The sequence below is a fragment of the Oreochromis niloticus genome, linkage group LG16 (assembly GCF_001858045.2).
Source record: "Oreochromis niloticus isolate F11D_XX linkage group LG16, O_niloticus_UMD_NMBU, whole genome shotgun sequence".
NCBI lineage: Eukaryota > Metazoa > Chordata > Actinopteri > Cichliformes > Cichlidae > Oreochromis > Oreochromis niloticus.
This window is the reverse complement of record NC_031987.2, coordinates 12,759,780-12,774,648: the sequence shown is the minus strand read 5'-3', so window position 1 is coordinate 12,774,648 and position 14,869 is coordinate 12,759,780. Positions and strand designations below refer to the sequence as shown.

General features: G+C 37.2%; 1 protein-coding gene across 1 annotated transcript in view; it reads right to left on the bottom strand.

Moving 5' to 3' along the window:
* Window positions 1-598: 598 nt before the first annotated feature.
* The window catches only part of cps1 (carbamoyl-phosphate synthase 1, mitochondrial), a 62,823-nt gene continuing 48,552 nt past the window's right edge, over window positions 599-14,869 (bottom strand). Inside the window, exons 33-38 of the mRNA XM_003445297.5 lie at window positions 11,675-11,749; window positions 11,441-11,539; window positions 6,250-6,309; window positions 5,892-6,004; window positions 1,818-1,947; window positions 599-1,716 (exon numbers count right to left, since the gene is read on the bottom strand). Coding sequence (XP_003445345.1) covers window positions 1,603-1,716; window positions 1,818-1,947; window positions 5,892-6,004; window positions 6,250-6,309; window positions 11,441-11,539; window positions 11,675-11,749 — 591 coding nt within the window. The 3' untranslated portion in view covers window positions 599-1,602. The remainder of the gene's footprint in view (window positions 1,717-1,817; window positions 1,948-5,891; window positions 6,005-6,249; window positions 6,310-11,440; window positions 11,540-11,674; window positions 11,750-14,869) is intronic.

The window sequence follows — 14,869 nt, the reverse complement described above, 5'->3', positions numbered from 1 at the left end:
GAGGGGGAGAAATGCAGCAAAGGGCCACGGGTCACACTGGAACCCGGGCCGGCCGCTCTCAGTCATGTGGCACATAGTCGCCAGCTCATCCAACTGATCTAAACCAGCGCACTTCAGTATCACTTTTAACCTTATGTATACATGTCTAATTTTGAGCCTGTGTGGATTAAAGAAAATAGAAAATAAATCCAAACTTGTACATCAAATTCTGACATAAAAAAATCATTTTAATTGATATTAATTGTCTATGTAAGAACTGTATTAACACATATAATATTATTAAACAAATTTAACATGCAGTGTACAGTGCCACAGATAGTAAGCCTTGTTATAAAGTTGGGATTTTTGCTTTTACTTCATACACCTGGGCAGTAAACATGACTTAGAAGATCTGATCACAAGCTGACAACTGGCCTTAGTATTAACTGTTGCCATTGTTAGTCTTTGTCAATTCGACATTCTAGTGCCAAATTAATTTTTGTGTGCGTCTGTATGCGATGGGGCTCTTAAAAGCATCTACACTGATGTTAGGGTGACAGTCATTTTAATGCCTGACCATCACAACCGCTTTGAAAAACACCAACACAAAGAGCATCCATTATGCGAAATAGGTCTTTATTGTGTTTCACTGATTGTTAAAACAACTATTACCAAAAGCAAAAGCAAGTAACAAAATATGAGACTATTATTTCAACACAACGTCTGGTTGAATGCGTTTTCACTTTGATGCATTAAAATGCACAGCAGGTTCACATGCAGACTGAATTTGAAACATATGGTATATACAGAGATTGATCCAAATATATAAACAGAGAGGTTGCCATCATCTTCAAACTTCAAAGTTTGTGTTCCAGACCGATGCCCTTGAAAATAACAGTGCTTTCTTACCAAAAAGGGGGAAAGTCTATTATTTCAGTTTGTTTATCTACACTTATGTTGAAAGTTATGGATATAGTACATGCTTTACATACAGTACATTTTTAGCACCATCCAAACTACAAGAAAATACCTCAACAAGAGCAAATTAGTAAAGTCTTTTGGCCAAGCCAGTAGCATTAAAATTGACTGAGGGGAGCTGAGAAATTGAAAATTTTCATTTCATTACATCCAGCGAGAGCCATAAATGAAACAACAAAAGAACATAAACTCTCCTTAGGGATTTACATAATTGAAAATCCAGTGTAATTACCTTCTCTGGTACCCCTTTATAAGTCACCCTTTAGAATTGGTTTTGCGCTCCAACGAAAGGGCTTTAATTATTAGTAATTAGTTCTATAATGCTTTTTAGCTTGCTAGCTATTAATATTAACAGTTTTTGGATTGCCAGGTTATGAAGAAACTAGATGGCTGATGTTTATCCTAATCCAGTACGACACTCATCTCTTTCCCTGTTCGGAACATTTATTCTAATGACCCGTTTGACCTTTTGGGAAAGGCAGAGTTTAATTATTGTAAAAGCCCTGACTTTAGGAGAATTCTGGTTTATTTAAAATGGGCTTATTCCCCCATTAATGTGGAAAGCTTGGCTCCAAGTGTTATAAGAAAATAGTACAAAATATTGCTCTCACTTAATATTGCTGTTTTGCAACTGGGGAGGAAATTCTAACCCTGCTGGCTAGACCCTCTTTGTTGGCTCTCTTTCTGCCGGTAGTGGAATAGACTTGTAGTGTCCAGCTGAGCTGCATAGTGGATAGCCTCAGCAAATAGCTTTACCACCTAACACAGAGAGAAAAAAATGAAACAGAAGTCCATCAGTTGTGACAGTGAGTCAGATTGTAAATAAAACCACCAGTTTTGGTTGGCAGCATAGTACTGACCTGAAAATTGGTAATGAGTGGAACTCCATGGTCAATGGCCATTCTACGGATGAGGAAGTTATCCTTCACGTGGCGAGTATTGTTATTGGGCAAGTTGACCACCAGGTCAATATGACCCTCACTGATCAGTCTATAAAAAAACATGCAAAAAAAAATTAAAAGAAATCATTCAATTTAAACCCAAAGCACAGTGTAAACTTTGACTCAAACAAAATGTGGTGGGGTGGATGTGGCTCAGGTGGTAGAGCAGACTCGACTATCTGTAGGGTTGAAGGTTTCATCCCTGAAACTTATGTGCCAAATGCAGCAAATGTTTCTGATGACTGCCATGTATGCAGCTCCACCCACAACTGATGTGTGTGAGAGTGTGTCAATCTGTCAATGAGTTAACTCCTTTGTATTAACTCTTAAGATATTAATGTTAAGATTATGAGGTGCTATATATAAGAATATTATGAAAAAAAATATTTTCATAATTTAATTCAGAAAAGATTTTTTAACCTATTTTTATTCATTATAATGAAATATTTCCTTCATTTTGTGTTTTAACTTTGATTATGGATTATAGAGCACTAAAATCAATAATTAATCTCAGATTATTAGAATATTTAATTTTAAATTTGATTAAATTACTATTCAAACATTGTAAATATCATTTCTCAGTCTAGTTCAGTCTTGCACATGGAAACACAGTCACTGGGAAGACAAATGAAACCTTCCACAAGGAGGATTAAGCCACAGAAAGTCCACAGATTGGAGAGTTCACTGAAACAGGAAAGTGTTGTTGGGAAGGTGCACAAGCAACCAGTGACCAGTTGATTCAAGAACTTGGGTTTCACAACCGGTATCAGTGTATCACAAGCCACCATGAACAGATGTTTTCAGGAAAGGAGCTACAACCATCACATTCTTACTATTAAGACACTCCTGAATCAGAGATCCAAGTAGCTTCTTACTTGGGGTAAAGAGAAAAAGAACTGGAGTGTTGCTCACTGGCCCAAAAATTTCCCTTTCAAATAAAAGTAAATTCTGATTTGATTTGGAAATCAAGGACTTAGAGTGTGGGGGAAGAGTACAAGAAACAAGAGCTGAAGATGATTCAAAACTATAATTATAGTTTTATAGTATAAAACTCAATGCAGTCATCTGCCAGGAAGTTGTAGAGCTTCCAGCTGCTGACGAGCATTATGGAAATACCCATTTTGTTTTCTAGCAGCCCTTAGTACCTGCCCATAGTGACAAAACTTCTACCAAATGGTTTGTTATTACTGTGCTTGATTGGCAGCCAACTCGCCTGACCAGAACCGCATAGCTTTAGGTCATATACCCCACATATTCTCTACGGTGGAAACAGATTCCTGAAAATCAGATTAGACAAGATGACTTGACTTTACATTCTAAGCAAAAAAGACACACATATAAAGGAATCAGTGAAGGATGAAGACAATTATGCAAAGATGCAGCAAGCTGAAATGACACAGATACTTTACAACTAGGAAAAGAACAGAAAGAACAAAAAGAGCTATGAAGCAAAAAATAAAATAAATGACAACTAAAATCAGGTTTGACCATGTTGCTGACAATGACATTTTCTCCTGCCCATCCTGTCTGACTGATCAGTCTGCTTCAGATATTCATTCTATCCAGCTCTTGATTGATAAAATCATAGTTTAACAAATACTGAAATACAAACACAAGTCCACATTGATCACATAATTGAAATACTCATAGTGCAAGTAGAAAATTACAGCTAAAATTATAATCATCAGCAAAAGCAGAGTTACAAAATTGCAAACATAAAGCCCAATCATCAATAAAATCAGCTTGAATTTGTGGGAAGATCTAAGATCTCAAAGTTGCATTTGCTGTTGTAATTGCTGACTTGTATGAAGCTGGAACAGTTGATGAAGAAAGTAAAATGGCCTGTATTTGTATAGCGCTTTACTTAGTCCCTAAGGACCCCAAAGCGCTTTACACTACATTCAGTCATTCACCCATTCACACACACATACATTCACACACTGTCTCAGTCATCAGTTTACAGGTGGATGTAAAGACACTTTAGCAGAGTCTACTCTGTGGGAATGGTAACCCTACTAGAATACAACATTTTTAACAACTTCAAACAAGAATCAGAGACAAAAAGTTGGAGATGAAGAGGAATCAATACAGGAATCTTTTTCAGTGATTGAGTTGTCTGTACTGTATGCAAATTAACCATAGTGTAAAAGAGGGCTGCTGCCAAAATGAAATCATTCACCCAAAAGTCAAACACAGTGGAAAGAGGATTTGGGGTTGGTTTGCTCCTTCTAGACAGCTCAAGAGCATTTTACAGGATAATATCAGAGTGACTTCTCCACTAGCTGAAGCTGTTGTAGAAATTGGTGATGCAGCAGAAAAAAAGGACTTTAAACATAAAAGTAAATACACTGTGAAAAGAAAGAGAAGCTGAATTTGCACAGTGGCCAGTCAGAGCCCAGACCTTGAGACTAGAAATGTTACGGAGCTCAAGTCAGTTGTTCACTCCAGACATCTTAACAATGTGGCCGAGATAAAGGAACTCTGTATATGAAAAAAAAAAAGGCCTGATGTGAAGCTACTGAACACACTTATTTGAGGTTACTGCTGCAAAAGGAGGTTCCGCCAGTTATTAAATCCAAGTGTTAGATTTTTCCTGCCAATAATTCAAATGTTGCACAGGAATCTTCAGAAAAGACCAAAAACCCCTCAAAACCAAACAAATATTATAATTATGATCAAATAAGAAAATTGTGTTTATACTTCCAACATAAACGAAGATCAGACCAAATTTTCTGTCCCCCCACACACACAGCCCCAGTCTCTTTTTACATTTTCATCTGAAGGCCTTCGACAGACTGCATAGAAATAAGGCTGAATTCTAATTGAAAATGTGTGACAGACAGTGACAACAAAGGTGAGTTTTTTTCCTTCTATAAAAGAATTGGCCTCTATGCCACCGTGCACAGATGATGCCAAATAGTGTTGTGTACATCTGTATGTGTTTGTTTGTGCTGGTCTAGGCTTATCACATTTTTTTTGTACCCTCTTTTTCACTAGCTGACTTCTGAACATATGGTCCAGATGGCTTCATTGTGGCATGATCATTACCCGTTTGTGGAATCGTTACCTGAACACCGTCACAGTCACAGTCACGGCTAGTGTGCTACAATAATTCTCTCTATGTAGAACTTTCTTAACAGGTTGTACTACTGGCAACTGAGCAATTCAATAAAAAACAGACCAATGTTAAAACAATGTACAGCAATTCGTGTTCAAAGTTTTGCAACTCTAATTAAGCTTCCACTGCAAGTTTCCCTGCAATGTTTCACAGGTGTGGCCAACAGCAAAATATATCACTATTTACCTAATTTGTGCTATTTTTGATTTTCTTTAGTTGTGATAGTTTCTCTCTGTGACCAGACTTCAGTGTCAGTCTTTTACAGTGTGCTGTGTGTCTGGACAGTGGAGCAGTGGCGCAGTAGTACACGAGAAAATGATAATTTAATGACAAGTCATTAGTGTCGACCAACCACATTTAACTTAGGAGACATGCTATAGGACTGTAACAAAGTATAAAGTATACTAAATATAATCAAGTTTAATTCCATCAAAAAGTGGAAGAGTAGCAGTGCCATTTATGTAAGTTGTGCAAAATATTTGTTCAATTTTTGTACTTTATTATTGCCCATAACTGCTTTTTTAACTTTATGTTACCCTTATAAATAATTTCATCATTCTTCCTAATCAAGTCTTATACTGGTCAATGGAATGACTCTGGACTTCAGAGTCTGCTAAATCTTCTTTGATCTTTTCACATCTTACAACGATAATGAAGAGGCTTTAGATCTTAAGGCAGCATACTATGCTGATTAGACATCTTGTTTTTAATCTAATATGTTACAATTCATTTAATACTTAAACACTTCCTCTGAAAACCACAAGCCACAAGCTTGGCTTCAAAGTTTAAAGGCCAAAGTTTCACATGAGCCACTTCAATAAATGTGCCAGAAGGGTTTAACATCAATTTAGTACTCTAAATGAACATTTACGCACCTCTTAATACTGGGCAAGCTGTTGTCTCCACCCATCCCAGTGGGCCAGGCTACTGGAATGGCAGGAACGTCATTGGCACACAACCAAGCAGAAGTGGCTTCAGTAGCATAGAGCTAGAAGAGCAATATAATGCAGCATTACAAACGCATACAGAATGTAAAAATGCTGAAGGAAAGGAGGAAAGAAATTCTTAATTCTTTTTAGTAAATCTAAAGAGCGGGAATCAGAAGAGCTTCATCAACTGAAGATCATAAAAAGGAAACCATTTCTGATTTCCAATGACCGAAAATTACAAAAAGGAAAATATTTCTGATTTTCAATGACACGTCTCGTCTCTTATGTTTGAAATAGCAGTCACCTTGAAGCCTTCCTCTTTCAGCTGGTTTGCCGTAGCCAGGAAACTGGGTCGGAACGAATGCTGGAAGGGAGGGAAGCAGACGGATATTTGAAAAACTAAATGACATAAGAACATCATAAACAACAAACAGAGGGAGCGCTTTCATGCAGATTTCTCTGTTGATCCGTAATGGTTTACAGAAACTGCATGAGACAAATTCAGCACTGCATCATTGAAGGTTTGTTCTTCTTTTCTGTGTCACTTCCCCTTTCAAATCAAAATTACACTGTGTATTCCTGATACTTCACTAAAGAAAAGCTGTTACAAAATAAGCCACAACTTGTAAACTAATTGAATTTTTATATTTCCAATTCTGACTATATAAATATTCAACAATAATACAAATAATGTCGTCCCTTTGGAATACCCACATTTTCCCCCAATTCATTAAACATTTACAAAGGCAATAAAGGGCTGTTCCAAATTAATATAACATAATGACATTCTCCATTTTGTACATAGGTGTGTTATGTCAGTCAATCTGAAGTTAAAAAAGAAAAGAAAAAGGAAGCATTGCAATATCTAGACAACAGAAATCTAAACAACAGCTTCTCTGATAAGGAATATGATAACTGAGGCAAGCTAAGGAGCAGTTTTGTTTTTTTCTTTTAAAGTGTGACAGTCTATTTACTTCCTCACTCTGGTGGGATGACTTTGCCATCTGTCTTTTGGCGACAGTCAACCAATGGAAGATTTCTCAGAGAGTACATGTGTTTGCTATGACAACAAACACTGACTGCATAATTTATTTTCAAGCTTACCAGGAACTTCAGTTGTGCTTAAAAAAAACAACAACTGAGAAACCATCCTTAAAAAAAAAAAAGAAAAGAAAGAAAGACAAAACACAAAAACAACAATACATATTTCTTGAGCTCTACCTCCTAAATTCATAACCCTTGATAATGCAAATCTATAGTAATCTATAAAACAAGGTATGAGCAGGACAACTACATTTGTATGGAAAATCTAAATTTCAGCTGTTTAAATAGACCAAACTGCTCCGATCCTAAGGATGTGATTGTCACTAGGTGTTCTTTTTCCTTCAGGTCAATGGAGGGTAGTTCATATTGTGCCAATCTTGGAGCAGTCTGACACCACTGATGCTAAAAATGAGTTCAAGGTTACATCTTCTAGAGATATAAAAGGAACACACAAAGCAGCCCTGAAACGAGGTATTCAGTTAAGTATTAAACGGGTTACTCTTGTTGTCCGCAGATGCTTGTTTGAATGTAACTGTGGTAGTTAAGACTGTTCTGTCAGAGGATTATATGCATGTTCAACCATACATGCAGTTTACATGATGTCAGTTTTGTTATGCAGTACACATTCATTCTTGTGTGTTGCTGAAGTCTGTTTTATGTAACTCATGGACATTCGGTACAGACAATGCTGTGCACTTAAAAAAGAAAAAAATCTATTATTTAAGTAGAAAAGAATTTCAATTATTGTCTTTTTTTCCATGAAACAAGCTGACGTAAAAAAAAAAAAAAAAAAGATAAAAAAAACCCAAACACTTTGTAACGCATTTATTTTGTTGGAGATCAACTTCAAATGACCCACTTAATGGATTCTACCAAGCACACTGAAAGTGCTGAAAACTCTTCTGAGTGTTTGCTGCTGATTTGCAACTGATTATGCTCACACTGGGTGCCCTTCAGCTTCGTAAACAATGCGCCTGCTGGAATCACTGCTGTCTCACCAAAAGCATTGTGATATGGTTTGATATTTGTCGTGTAACTACATTAAGCCTTATATAACACGCAAGTCTGTACTTAGATGGGCAAATCTGGCATACAGCTGAAAATGAGGGCATGACAGGTAAGGAAAATAAGAGATAAAAGTGAAATAAACTTTACCAACAGTTATTGTTAATATAAGTAGCCTGAGTGATTAATCCAATTTTTAATATAAACTTGTTTAAGCAGCTTTAAATAAAGAGTATCTTGAACACAACTGTTTAGTTTTTGTCTGTTAAGACAAACTAAACAAAGTAAAACAAACAAAAAAATTTTTTTACTGTTGTAGATCCTGCAAAAATACTAAAATGCTGAAGAATTTGATTGCTAAGCAATCCATTTGTAGACAAACAATTTGTAAAATGATCTGCCATAACACAGAGCAGCAGACGGGTTTTTTTTTTTTATATATATATATATATATATATATATATATATATATATATATATATATATATATATATATATATATATATATATATATATATATATATATATATATATATTTCCAATACAAAACCAGATAAAAGAACTTTGTAGAGTTTGTGTAGAGTTGCAAGAAAACATTTCTGAAAACCATCAGTATTGCCAGGGTTTCCAGATTAATTATTCAAAATGTTTAAGCCTTTATTGGGAAAAAGAACAAAACGAATGCGCCTCACAGTACAGGCTGGAAAAAGTAAGCGCCTCAATTGAGCAACCTGTGGAACATCCATTAGCAGCAATGACCTCAAACATTTTCTGTATCTGCTAAAGAATCTTGTACCGTATCTCATACAAATGTTTAACATTTCTGCGTCGTCTTAGTTGAACAGCTTTCTTCTAGTCATGCCACAGCATCTTGTAATTTACTTTAGAAAATGGCGGTAATTGGTGTGTGCTTTTGGAGTGCCTTTGTTCCTCATTTCACTCAACATTTTGTAAGATTTTGGTCCTTTTGTTCTGTAGTGTCTTGATACAATTTGGAATTCAGTGTGTACACGCTGGTAGTAAAGTTTTCAAGCCTAAGGTAGCAAAGCATCACTGTGGTTAGAAAGAGGCTTTGATGGTGCTGTGCAGGGCCTTTTTTCCCTTTGTGGATTTTTTCCATTAAGTTAACTTATGTCTCCTTTGTGCATTTCTTATAAGTATCTAGTTTCTTTTATGAACCTTAGAAGTTTCCCTTTTTTTTAACCCAACAGGGATTTCCTTTGTGGTGTCCTTTCACTGATTAACACCATTCTTATTCAGTGTTTTTGTATATTAATGACTGCCCACTATATGAAAAATTGGTATACGTGCTCAATGTGGGTACACAACCCATTTAATTCTGTATTTTGTCGATATTTTTGCACATCTTTCAGGACTGCTTATTGTGCTCTTGGTGAGATCTTTGCAGGACAATGACTTCTAGGGAGAACAACCGACCTAAAACAACTCAGCTCTGATTTTTATCTTGTTGTGGATTCATCCAGGTCTTTAGAAAAGCTTTTACTAGACCATTTTCAGCTCCAGCATCGATCACAGCATGAGAACAGCAAACCTTGTCAGTAACCAGACGTATGTGCTTATTTATAGGGAGGGGCACCTCACTTCCAATCTCATCTCTTCACTTACTCTTTCCAGCCCATACTGTGAGCCTTGGCTCAGACTGTTCAATAAAAAAAAGGTACAACTCTTTGTGTGTTTGTTTAGTTAGATTGTGTTTATAACTGTCACTTAGATATCCATCAGACAACATTATACGAGTAACCAAAGGAATTACTATAGAAATACTCCTCTAAAGGGTTTCTGCCAGTGTGCTAAAAGCCAGAGAAGCTGCAAGTTGACCTCCTGCTGGTCCTAAGGTAAATCTACAGCCATTAAGCTAAGCTAACGTGAAGAGCGCAACAGTGACTGCATACCTTTTTAGGGCCTTGTTCCAGAAGGGACTTTTTTCATAAATGTTCCTAACATTTCAGAATTTTTTTATATAAAAGTTTTAAGCCTTGAACTAAGTCAATCAGCTACAAGGTGAATCAACGTGGAATAAAATAAGTAACAGAAAACAAAAAAAAAAGCAAGTGGTACAAGATTTTGTACATATTTACTTCGAACAGTGACAGGACTACTAAGCCCTTAGTGTATTCAAAGTACCACTTCTACTTTTTTAAAATGTAATACTATTTTCCACAATACCGAATAAAAAGCTTTCGTACTGAAATACGGGAGCCCACACCATCTTTTCACAATGTCGTAAGTTAAGTTTTCCTTGGATGGTTACAATTATATGACAGTTATATTATGTGACAATTATATGTTTCATTCATGCTGAAAGAAAGAAATAAACTTGTGATCATTTATCTCTCCCTCGCCATCTCTGACATTTTGGTGGATATATTGTTCTTTGTGTTACTGCGCAATCGGTGATTAGCTTCAATATGGAGGATAGATAATGCTACATGAAAAGAGCACAGTATTAAATTGTAATGAAGCATTGAACTCTCCCATCCCCCGCCTCCTCTACTGCAGCTGTTTGGGTTTAGGAACGTTTCTGCCAAAAAACTGTGATAGGCAGAAACCAAGAGTCCAATGTGTACACTGTCAGCAGAATATTCATTAAAAAAAAACTCCTATCAGCATCACAGAAATGAGCCTAATATGAGTACATCATTTCAGAACTCTGTGTGAAACTCAGATGTTTACCCCACCCTCCAGCAGACTTATTCACAAAGATTGCTCAATCAAAAAGACCATTTTAAACTCCCCTACAACAAAGTTTAAAAAAAAAAAAAAGTTCCATGTGTCTGCATTCTCTGGATCCGTCAGCCAAAATTGCTGCTGTTTGTCAGCCATGTTATAGTCTGTATATGACCCCAGGCACTTGCCTTGAAGTGGACCTGTTCCCCAAGAGCACCAATTACACAGCTGGTGCTGTGAGTGCTTTGTTAAAGCTGCATTAGTGAAACTCGCAGTTTGGCAACTCTGGGTAGCAGCAAGACTTAATTACTAAAAATCATGTAATGCAGTGGCAGAAAACAGTCCAGCTTATTTTGTTCTTTTCTGTGACTGCGGATTGGAAAAACTTCTGTGTTTTGTAGCAATTTTTTCATTCTGACATAGCATTCTGATAAGCATGTAAACAGTTTTCTCCTTAACTAATGTGACTCTTATGTCAGTGGTAGTTCTTAGCCATTTATGTAAAAAAGCATCAGTTCTATAACTAAGAACCTTCATCATTTCCACATCATGTATTGCAGCCTTACTGGGTCATTCCCACACTGTCAGAGTTGATCATGGTTTATAAATCAGTGAGAGTAGTTAGACCTGCATGAAGCCGACAGCCTGAAACACTTGTCTACCTTATTAAAAGGCACACATTTGATGTCTTGTAGGGAGTGGGCACCTAAAGGAAACAGAAACAGAAAGAAGTAAAAGCATAATAGTTGTAGCCGTACCTGAATCCCAATCAGGATGCCCTTCTGAGGCAACTTAAAGCCTGTGGACAGCATAGCTTTTAGGAAGGCCGAGTAAATGTTTGGTCCAAAACAAGCTACCTGCATCAGAACATAAAAAAGGAGAAACAAGAGAAAGTCTTTGAACTTATTCTACAATTCAGACAGAATAATAAAAAAATAAATATATGTATGTATGTATAACATTATTGAGTTGTATATTTGGAAGGGGCTTACTTCTCCAGTGGAAGCCATCTCACAGCGAAGCACAGGGTCTGCATCTCTCAGTCGTGGCCAGGAGAACATGGGTGCCTGGTAAAAAGATTGAAAACAGGAAGAAGTTTATTTTGACAAGATTGTGAAAAAAATGAAATGTCACCAAATGTAAGCTAATACTAAAGCTCTGTCACTTGTTTTTTTGAAGTGTCTCCAGTTTACAGCTCTAACCAGCTAGAAGATTAATATTTAGTTTGTGGGATCAGTTTCCAAAAATAAAATCTTCAACTGAAGTTTAAAAAGGGGTTTCCAAAGAGCCGGAAAAAAACTACAAAGAAAGTGGCAGTCAATCAAGAATATTCTTTAACATTATTGGTCAGTATCATGCATTATGGTTACAGTCTACTGAAATTATTTCAGAGATTTCATGATGCTGCCACCTACAGGTGGAAGAAAGCTTGTCATTAGGAGTAACAGCTGAACCATGCAACAGCTGTTTGTTTATGGACGACAGAAAAGAAAAGGCAAATACTGACAGAATAGAGTGTCATATAAATTAATACCAAGGTCTTTTTTTCCCCCCAAAAACACAATTAGTTCTACAGAAATGAGAAGAGGAGGCATGGTATAATACAAGAGAGAACTGCTACGACTACTGCCGTGGACAGCATGAAAGAAAAAAAAGTGAAAAGTAGTGATGCTTCTCAAACTGCAGACCACCACGAATAGGGTTGTGGCATTGTCTGTGTCCACACACACACACACACACACACGCACACACACAGGCAAGGGCCACTTGGGGGGTGAGGGATTCATCCTTGAAGCGGGCTATCTAATCAGTGAATGTAATGTTAGCATACTAATGCAAGAAGGGACGAAGAGAGGGGAATGCAGACAAGGGACCGGCATCTTTATCGTGCCTTTGTTCAAAGAGTCAGAGAAAGGCAGGGAAGTATGCAGAGATAAAATGGCAGAATGTAAAGAAGAAAGAAAATGAAATAGAGAGAGGGGCATGTATTGAGAATGAACAACAACGAGGGAAGTTTTAATGACGGAGACAAAAACAGATATAAATTCAGAAAGACTGACAAAGACATGTTTGAAGGTTTCTGAGTAAAACTGTCCATTTGCGAGTCAAATGAAGTACGCGCCACACAAACTGCAAAAACCCAAGCAACAGCATCCTATTCTTAATCATTAACACTAAGAAGAAGAAATGAAAATGGAAATATAACGTCGGCGCAAACAAAAGGGAAAATGCAATCACCGACACCTGTGAAGTTTTAGCCGTCACGAGATACGAGAAAGCGCACACAAGCCTTCGTAAACAGCGTTGTTAAAAATGTTGCCCAGTTTGGCCTGTAATTGCTTGTTCTTCAAATGCAATGGAGTGTGTGGGATTGTATGACTGTTACAGTATTCCAGCTTTTCCAATCTCGACATCCTACCACCCGCCACTCCAAACAGAGTAGAACTGTGAGTCTCCACAACATGAATCATGTTATCTTCGGGCACCAGCTGAGCTCCAGTGGAGAAGGACATGAATCTAGCAAGACATTTTCATGTAACATTGCTGTTGTTGTCTGCTTTACTGGAAAAAGCACTTGTGTGAATGTCTTTATACTCACAGATAAATTGAACTCAGGAACTTGACAGATTTAGAATTCTTGGAAGACATTTTAACAAATACGAATAGCGAAGACAGTTTTGTGAAAGTTGACGGCATCTTCATTCTAAGAAGTAAAACGACTGCCATCCTGAGTAAAGTGCTTTTTCTATTACAAACACAATTATGTGGTAATTTTGAAGTTTTTAGCTGGCTCATGCTAGTTGGTTGCATGGCTGTAAGGATTCTAGGAAACAAGTAGTGCCTGGATAGTATTCTTGGTAAAGCTGCACACTCATTGCCAACTAGGGGTAGGCCCTCTGAGGATTGGTGTTGTGTTGTAAGTAGATAACTGGGGTGGTGTCAATACCATTAATGGGCAGTGCTAAGTTATTGGATCCTAGAGAACTTAATTGTTGCTGGTGTGAACCTGAGTGTTTCTGTGGTGCCCGTTATCATTAGAACAGCTGTAGCACAGTAAAAGTCACATCTTCATGGTGATGACCTGTGCCTTCTTGAGAGTCAATTGCACATACCTTCAGTACTGTTATTTCAACCCATTTAGCTCCCATCCATATTCAAAACATTCTCCCAAAGACAGAAACTGGTGACAAGACAAGACCAGACCAAAACCAGAACAGCTACAGTCATGTGAGAAAATTAGGACACCATATGAAAGCCTGTATATTTAAAAATATATTTGGACATATGGATATTTAATATACATTTTAATGATACTGAGGGATTCAAATAATATAACTAAACAATTAAAAAAAATAAGAAAAGCCTTTTTAAAACTTTATGTGAAATGCAATTTAAAAAGAATGCAATTTCTGGTGAGGAATAAATTAGGACACCCCCACATGTTATCCCACTTAAAATGGTTAAAATCACACAGGTGTATCACGTCAGGTGCACATGATCAGTACATCATTACCCAGCATTTTAAAGGAGCCTTGCCCTATTTTAACCTCAGATTTAGTTTGGTGTGCTCCTGACTGTTGAAGTGTTGAAGTGAGCGACATGGTGAGATCTAAAGTACTGTCTGATGCCCTCAAAGAAGATTGTGGCCACTTATGAGTTTGGTAAGGGATTCAAAAAGATCTCAAAAGAATTTGACATCAGCCATTCCACCATTTGGAAAATTGTTTACAAGTGGAGGACATTCAAAACAGCTGCCACCATGCCCAGGCCTGGCCGTCGAAGCATATTCACCCCCAGAGCAGACCACAAGATGCTCAAAGAAGTCATCAAAAATCCTAAAATGTCATCACAGGAACTACAGCAGGCTCTGGCTACTGTTGATGTGAAAGTGCACGACTCTACTATCAGAAAGAGACTACACAAGTTTGACTTTCATGGGAGGTGTGCAAGGAGAAAACCTTTGCTCTCTAAGAGAAACATTAAGGCCAGACTGAAGTTTGCCAGAGTGAACGTAGACAAAGACCATGACTTCTGGACTAATGTTCTTTGGACAGATGAGTCTAAAACTGAATTATTTGGACACCAGAACAGTAGATATGTTTGGCGTAAACCAAATACAGCCTTCCAAGAAAAGAACCTCATACCAACTGTGAAGCATGGAGGTGGCAGTATCCTAGTTTGGGGAT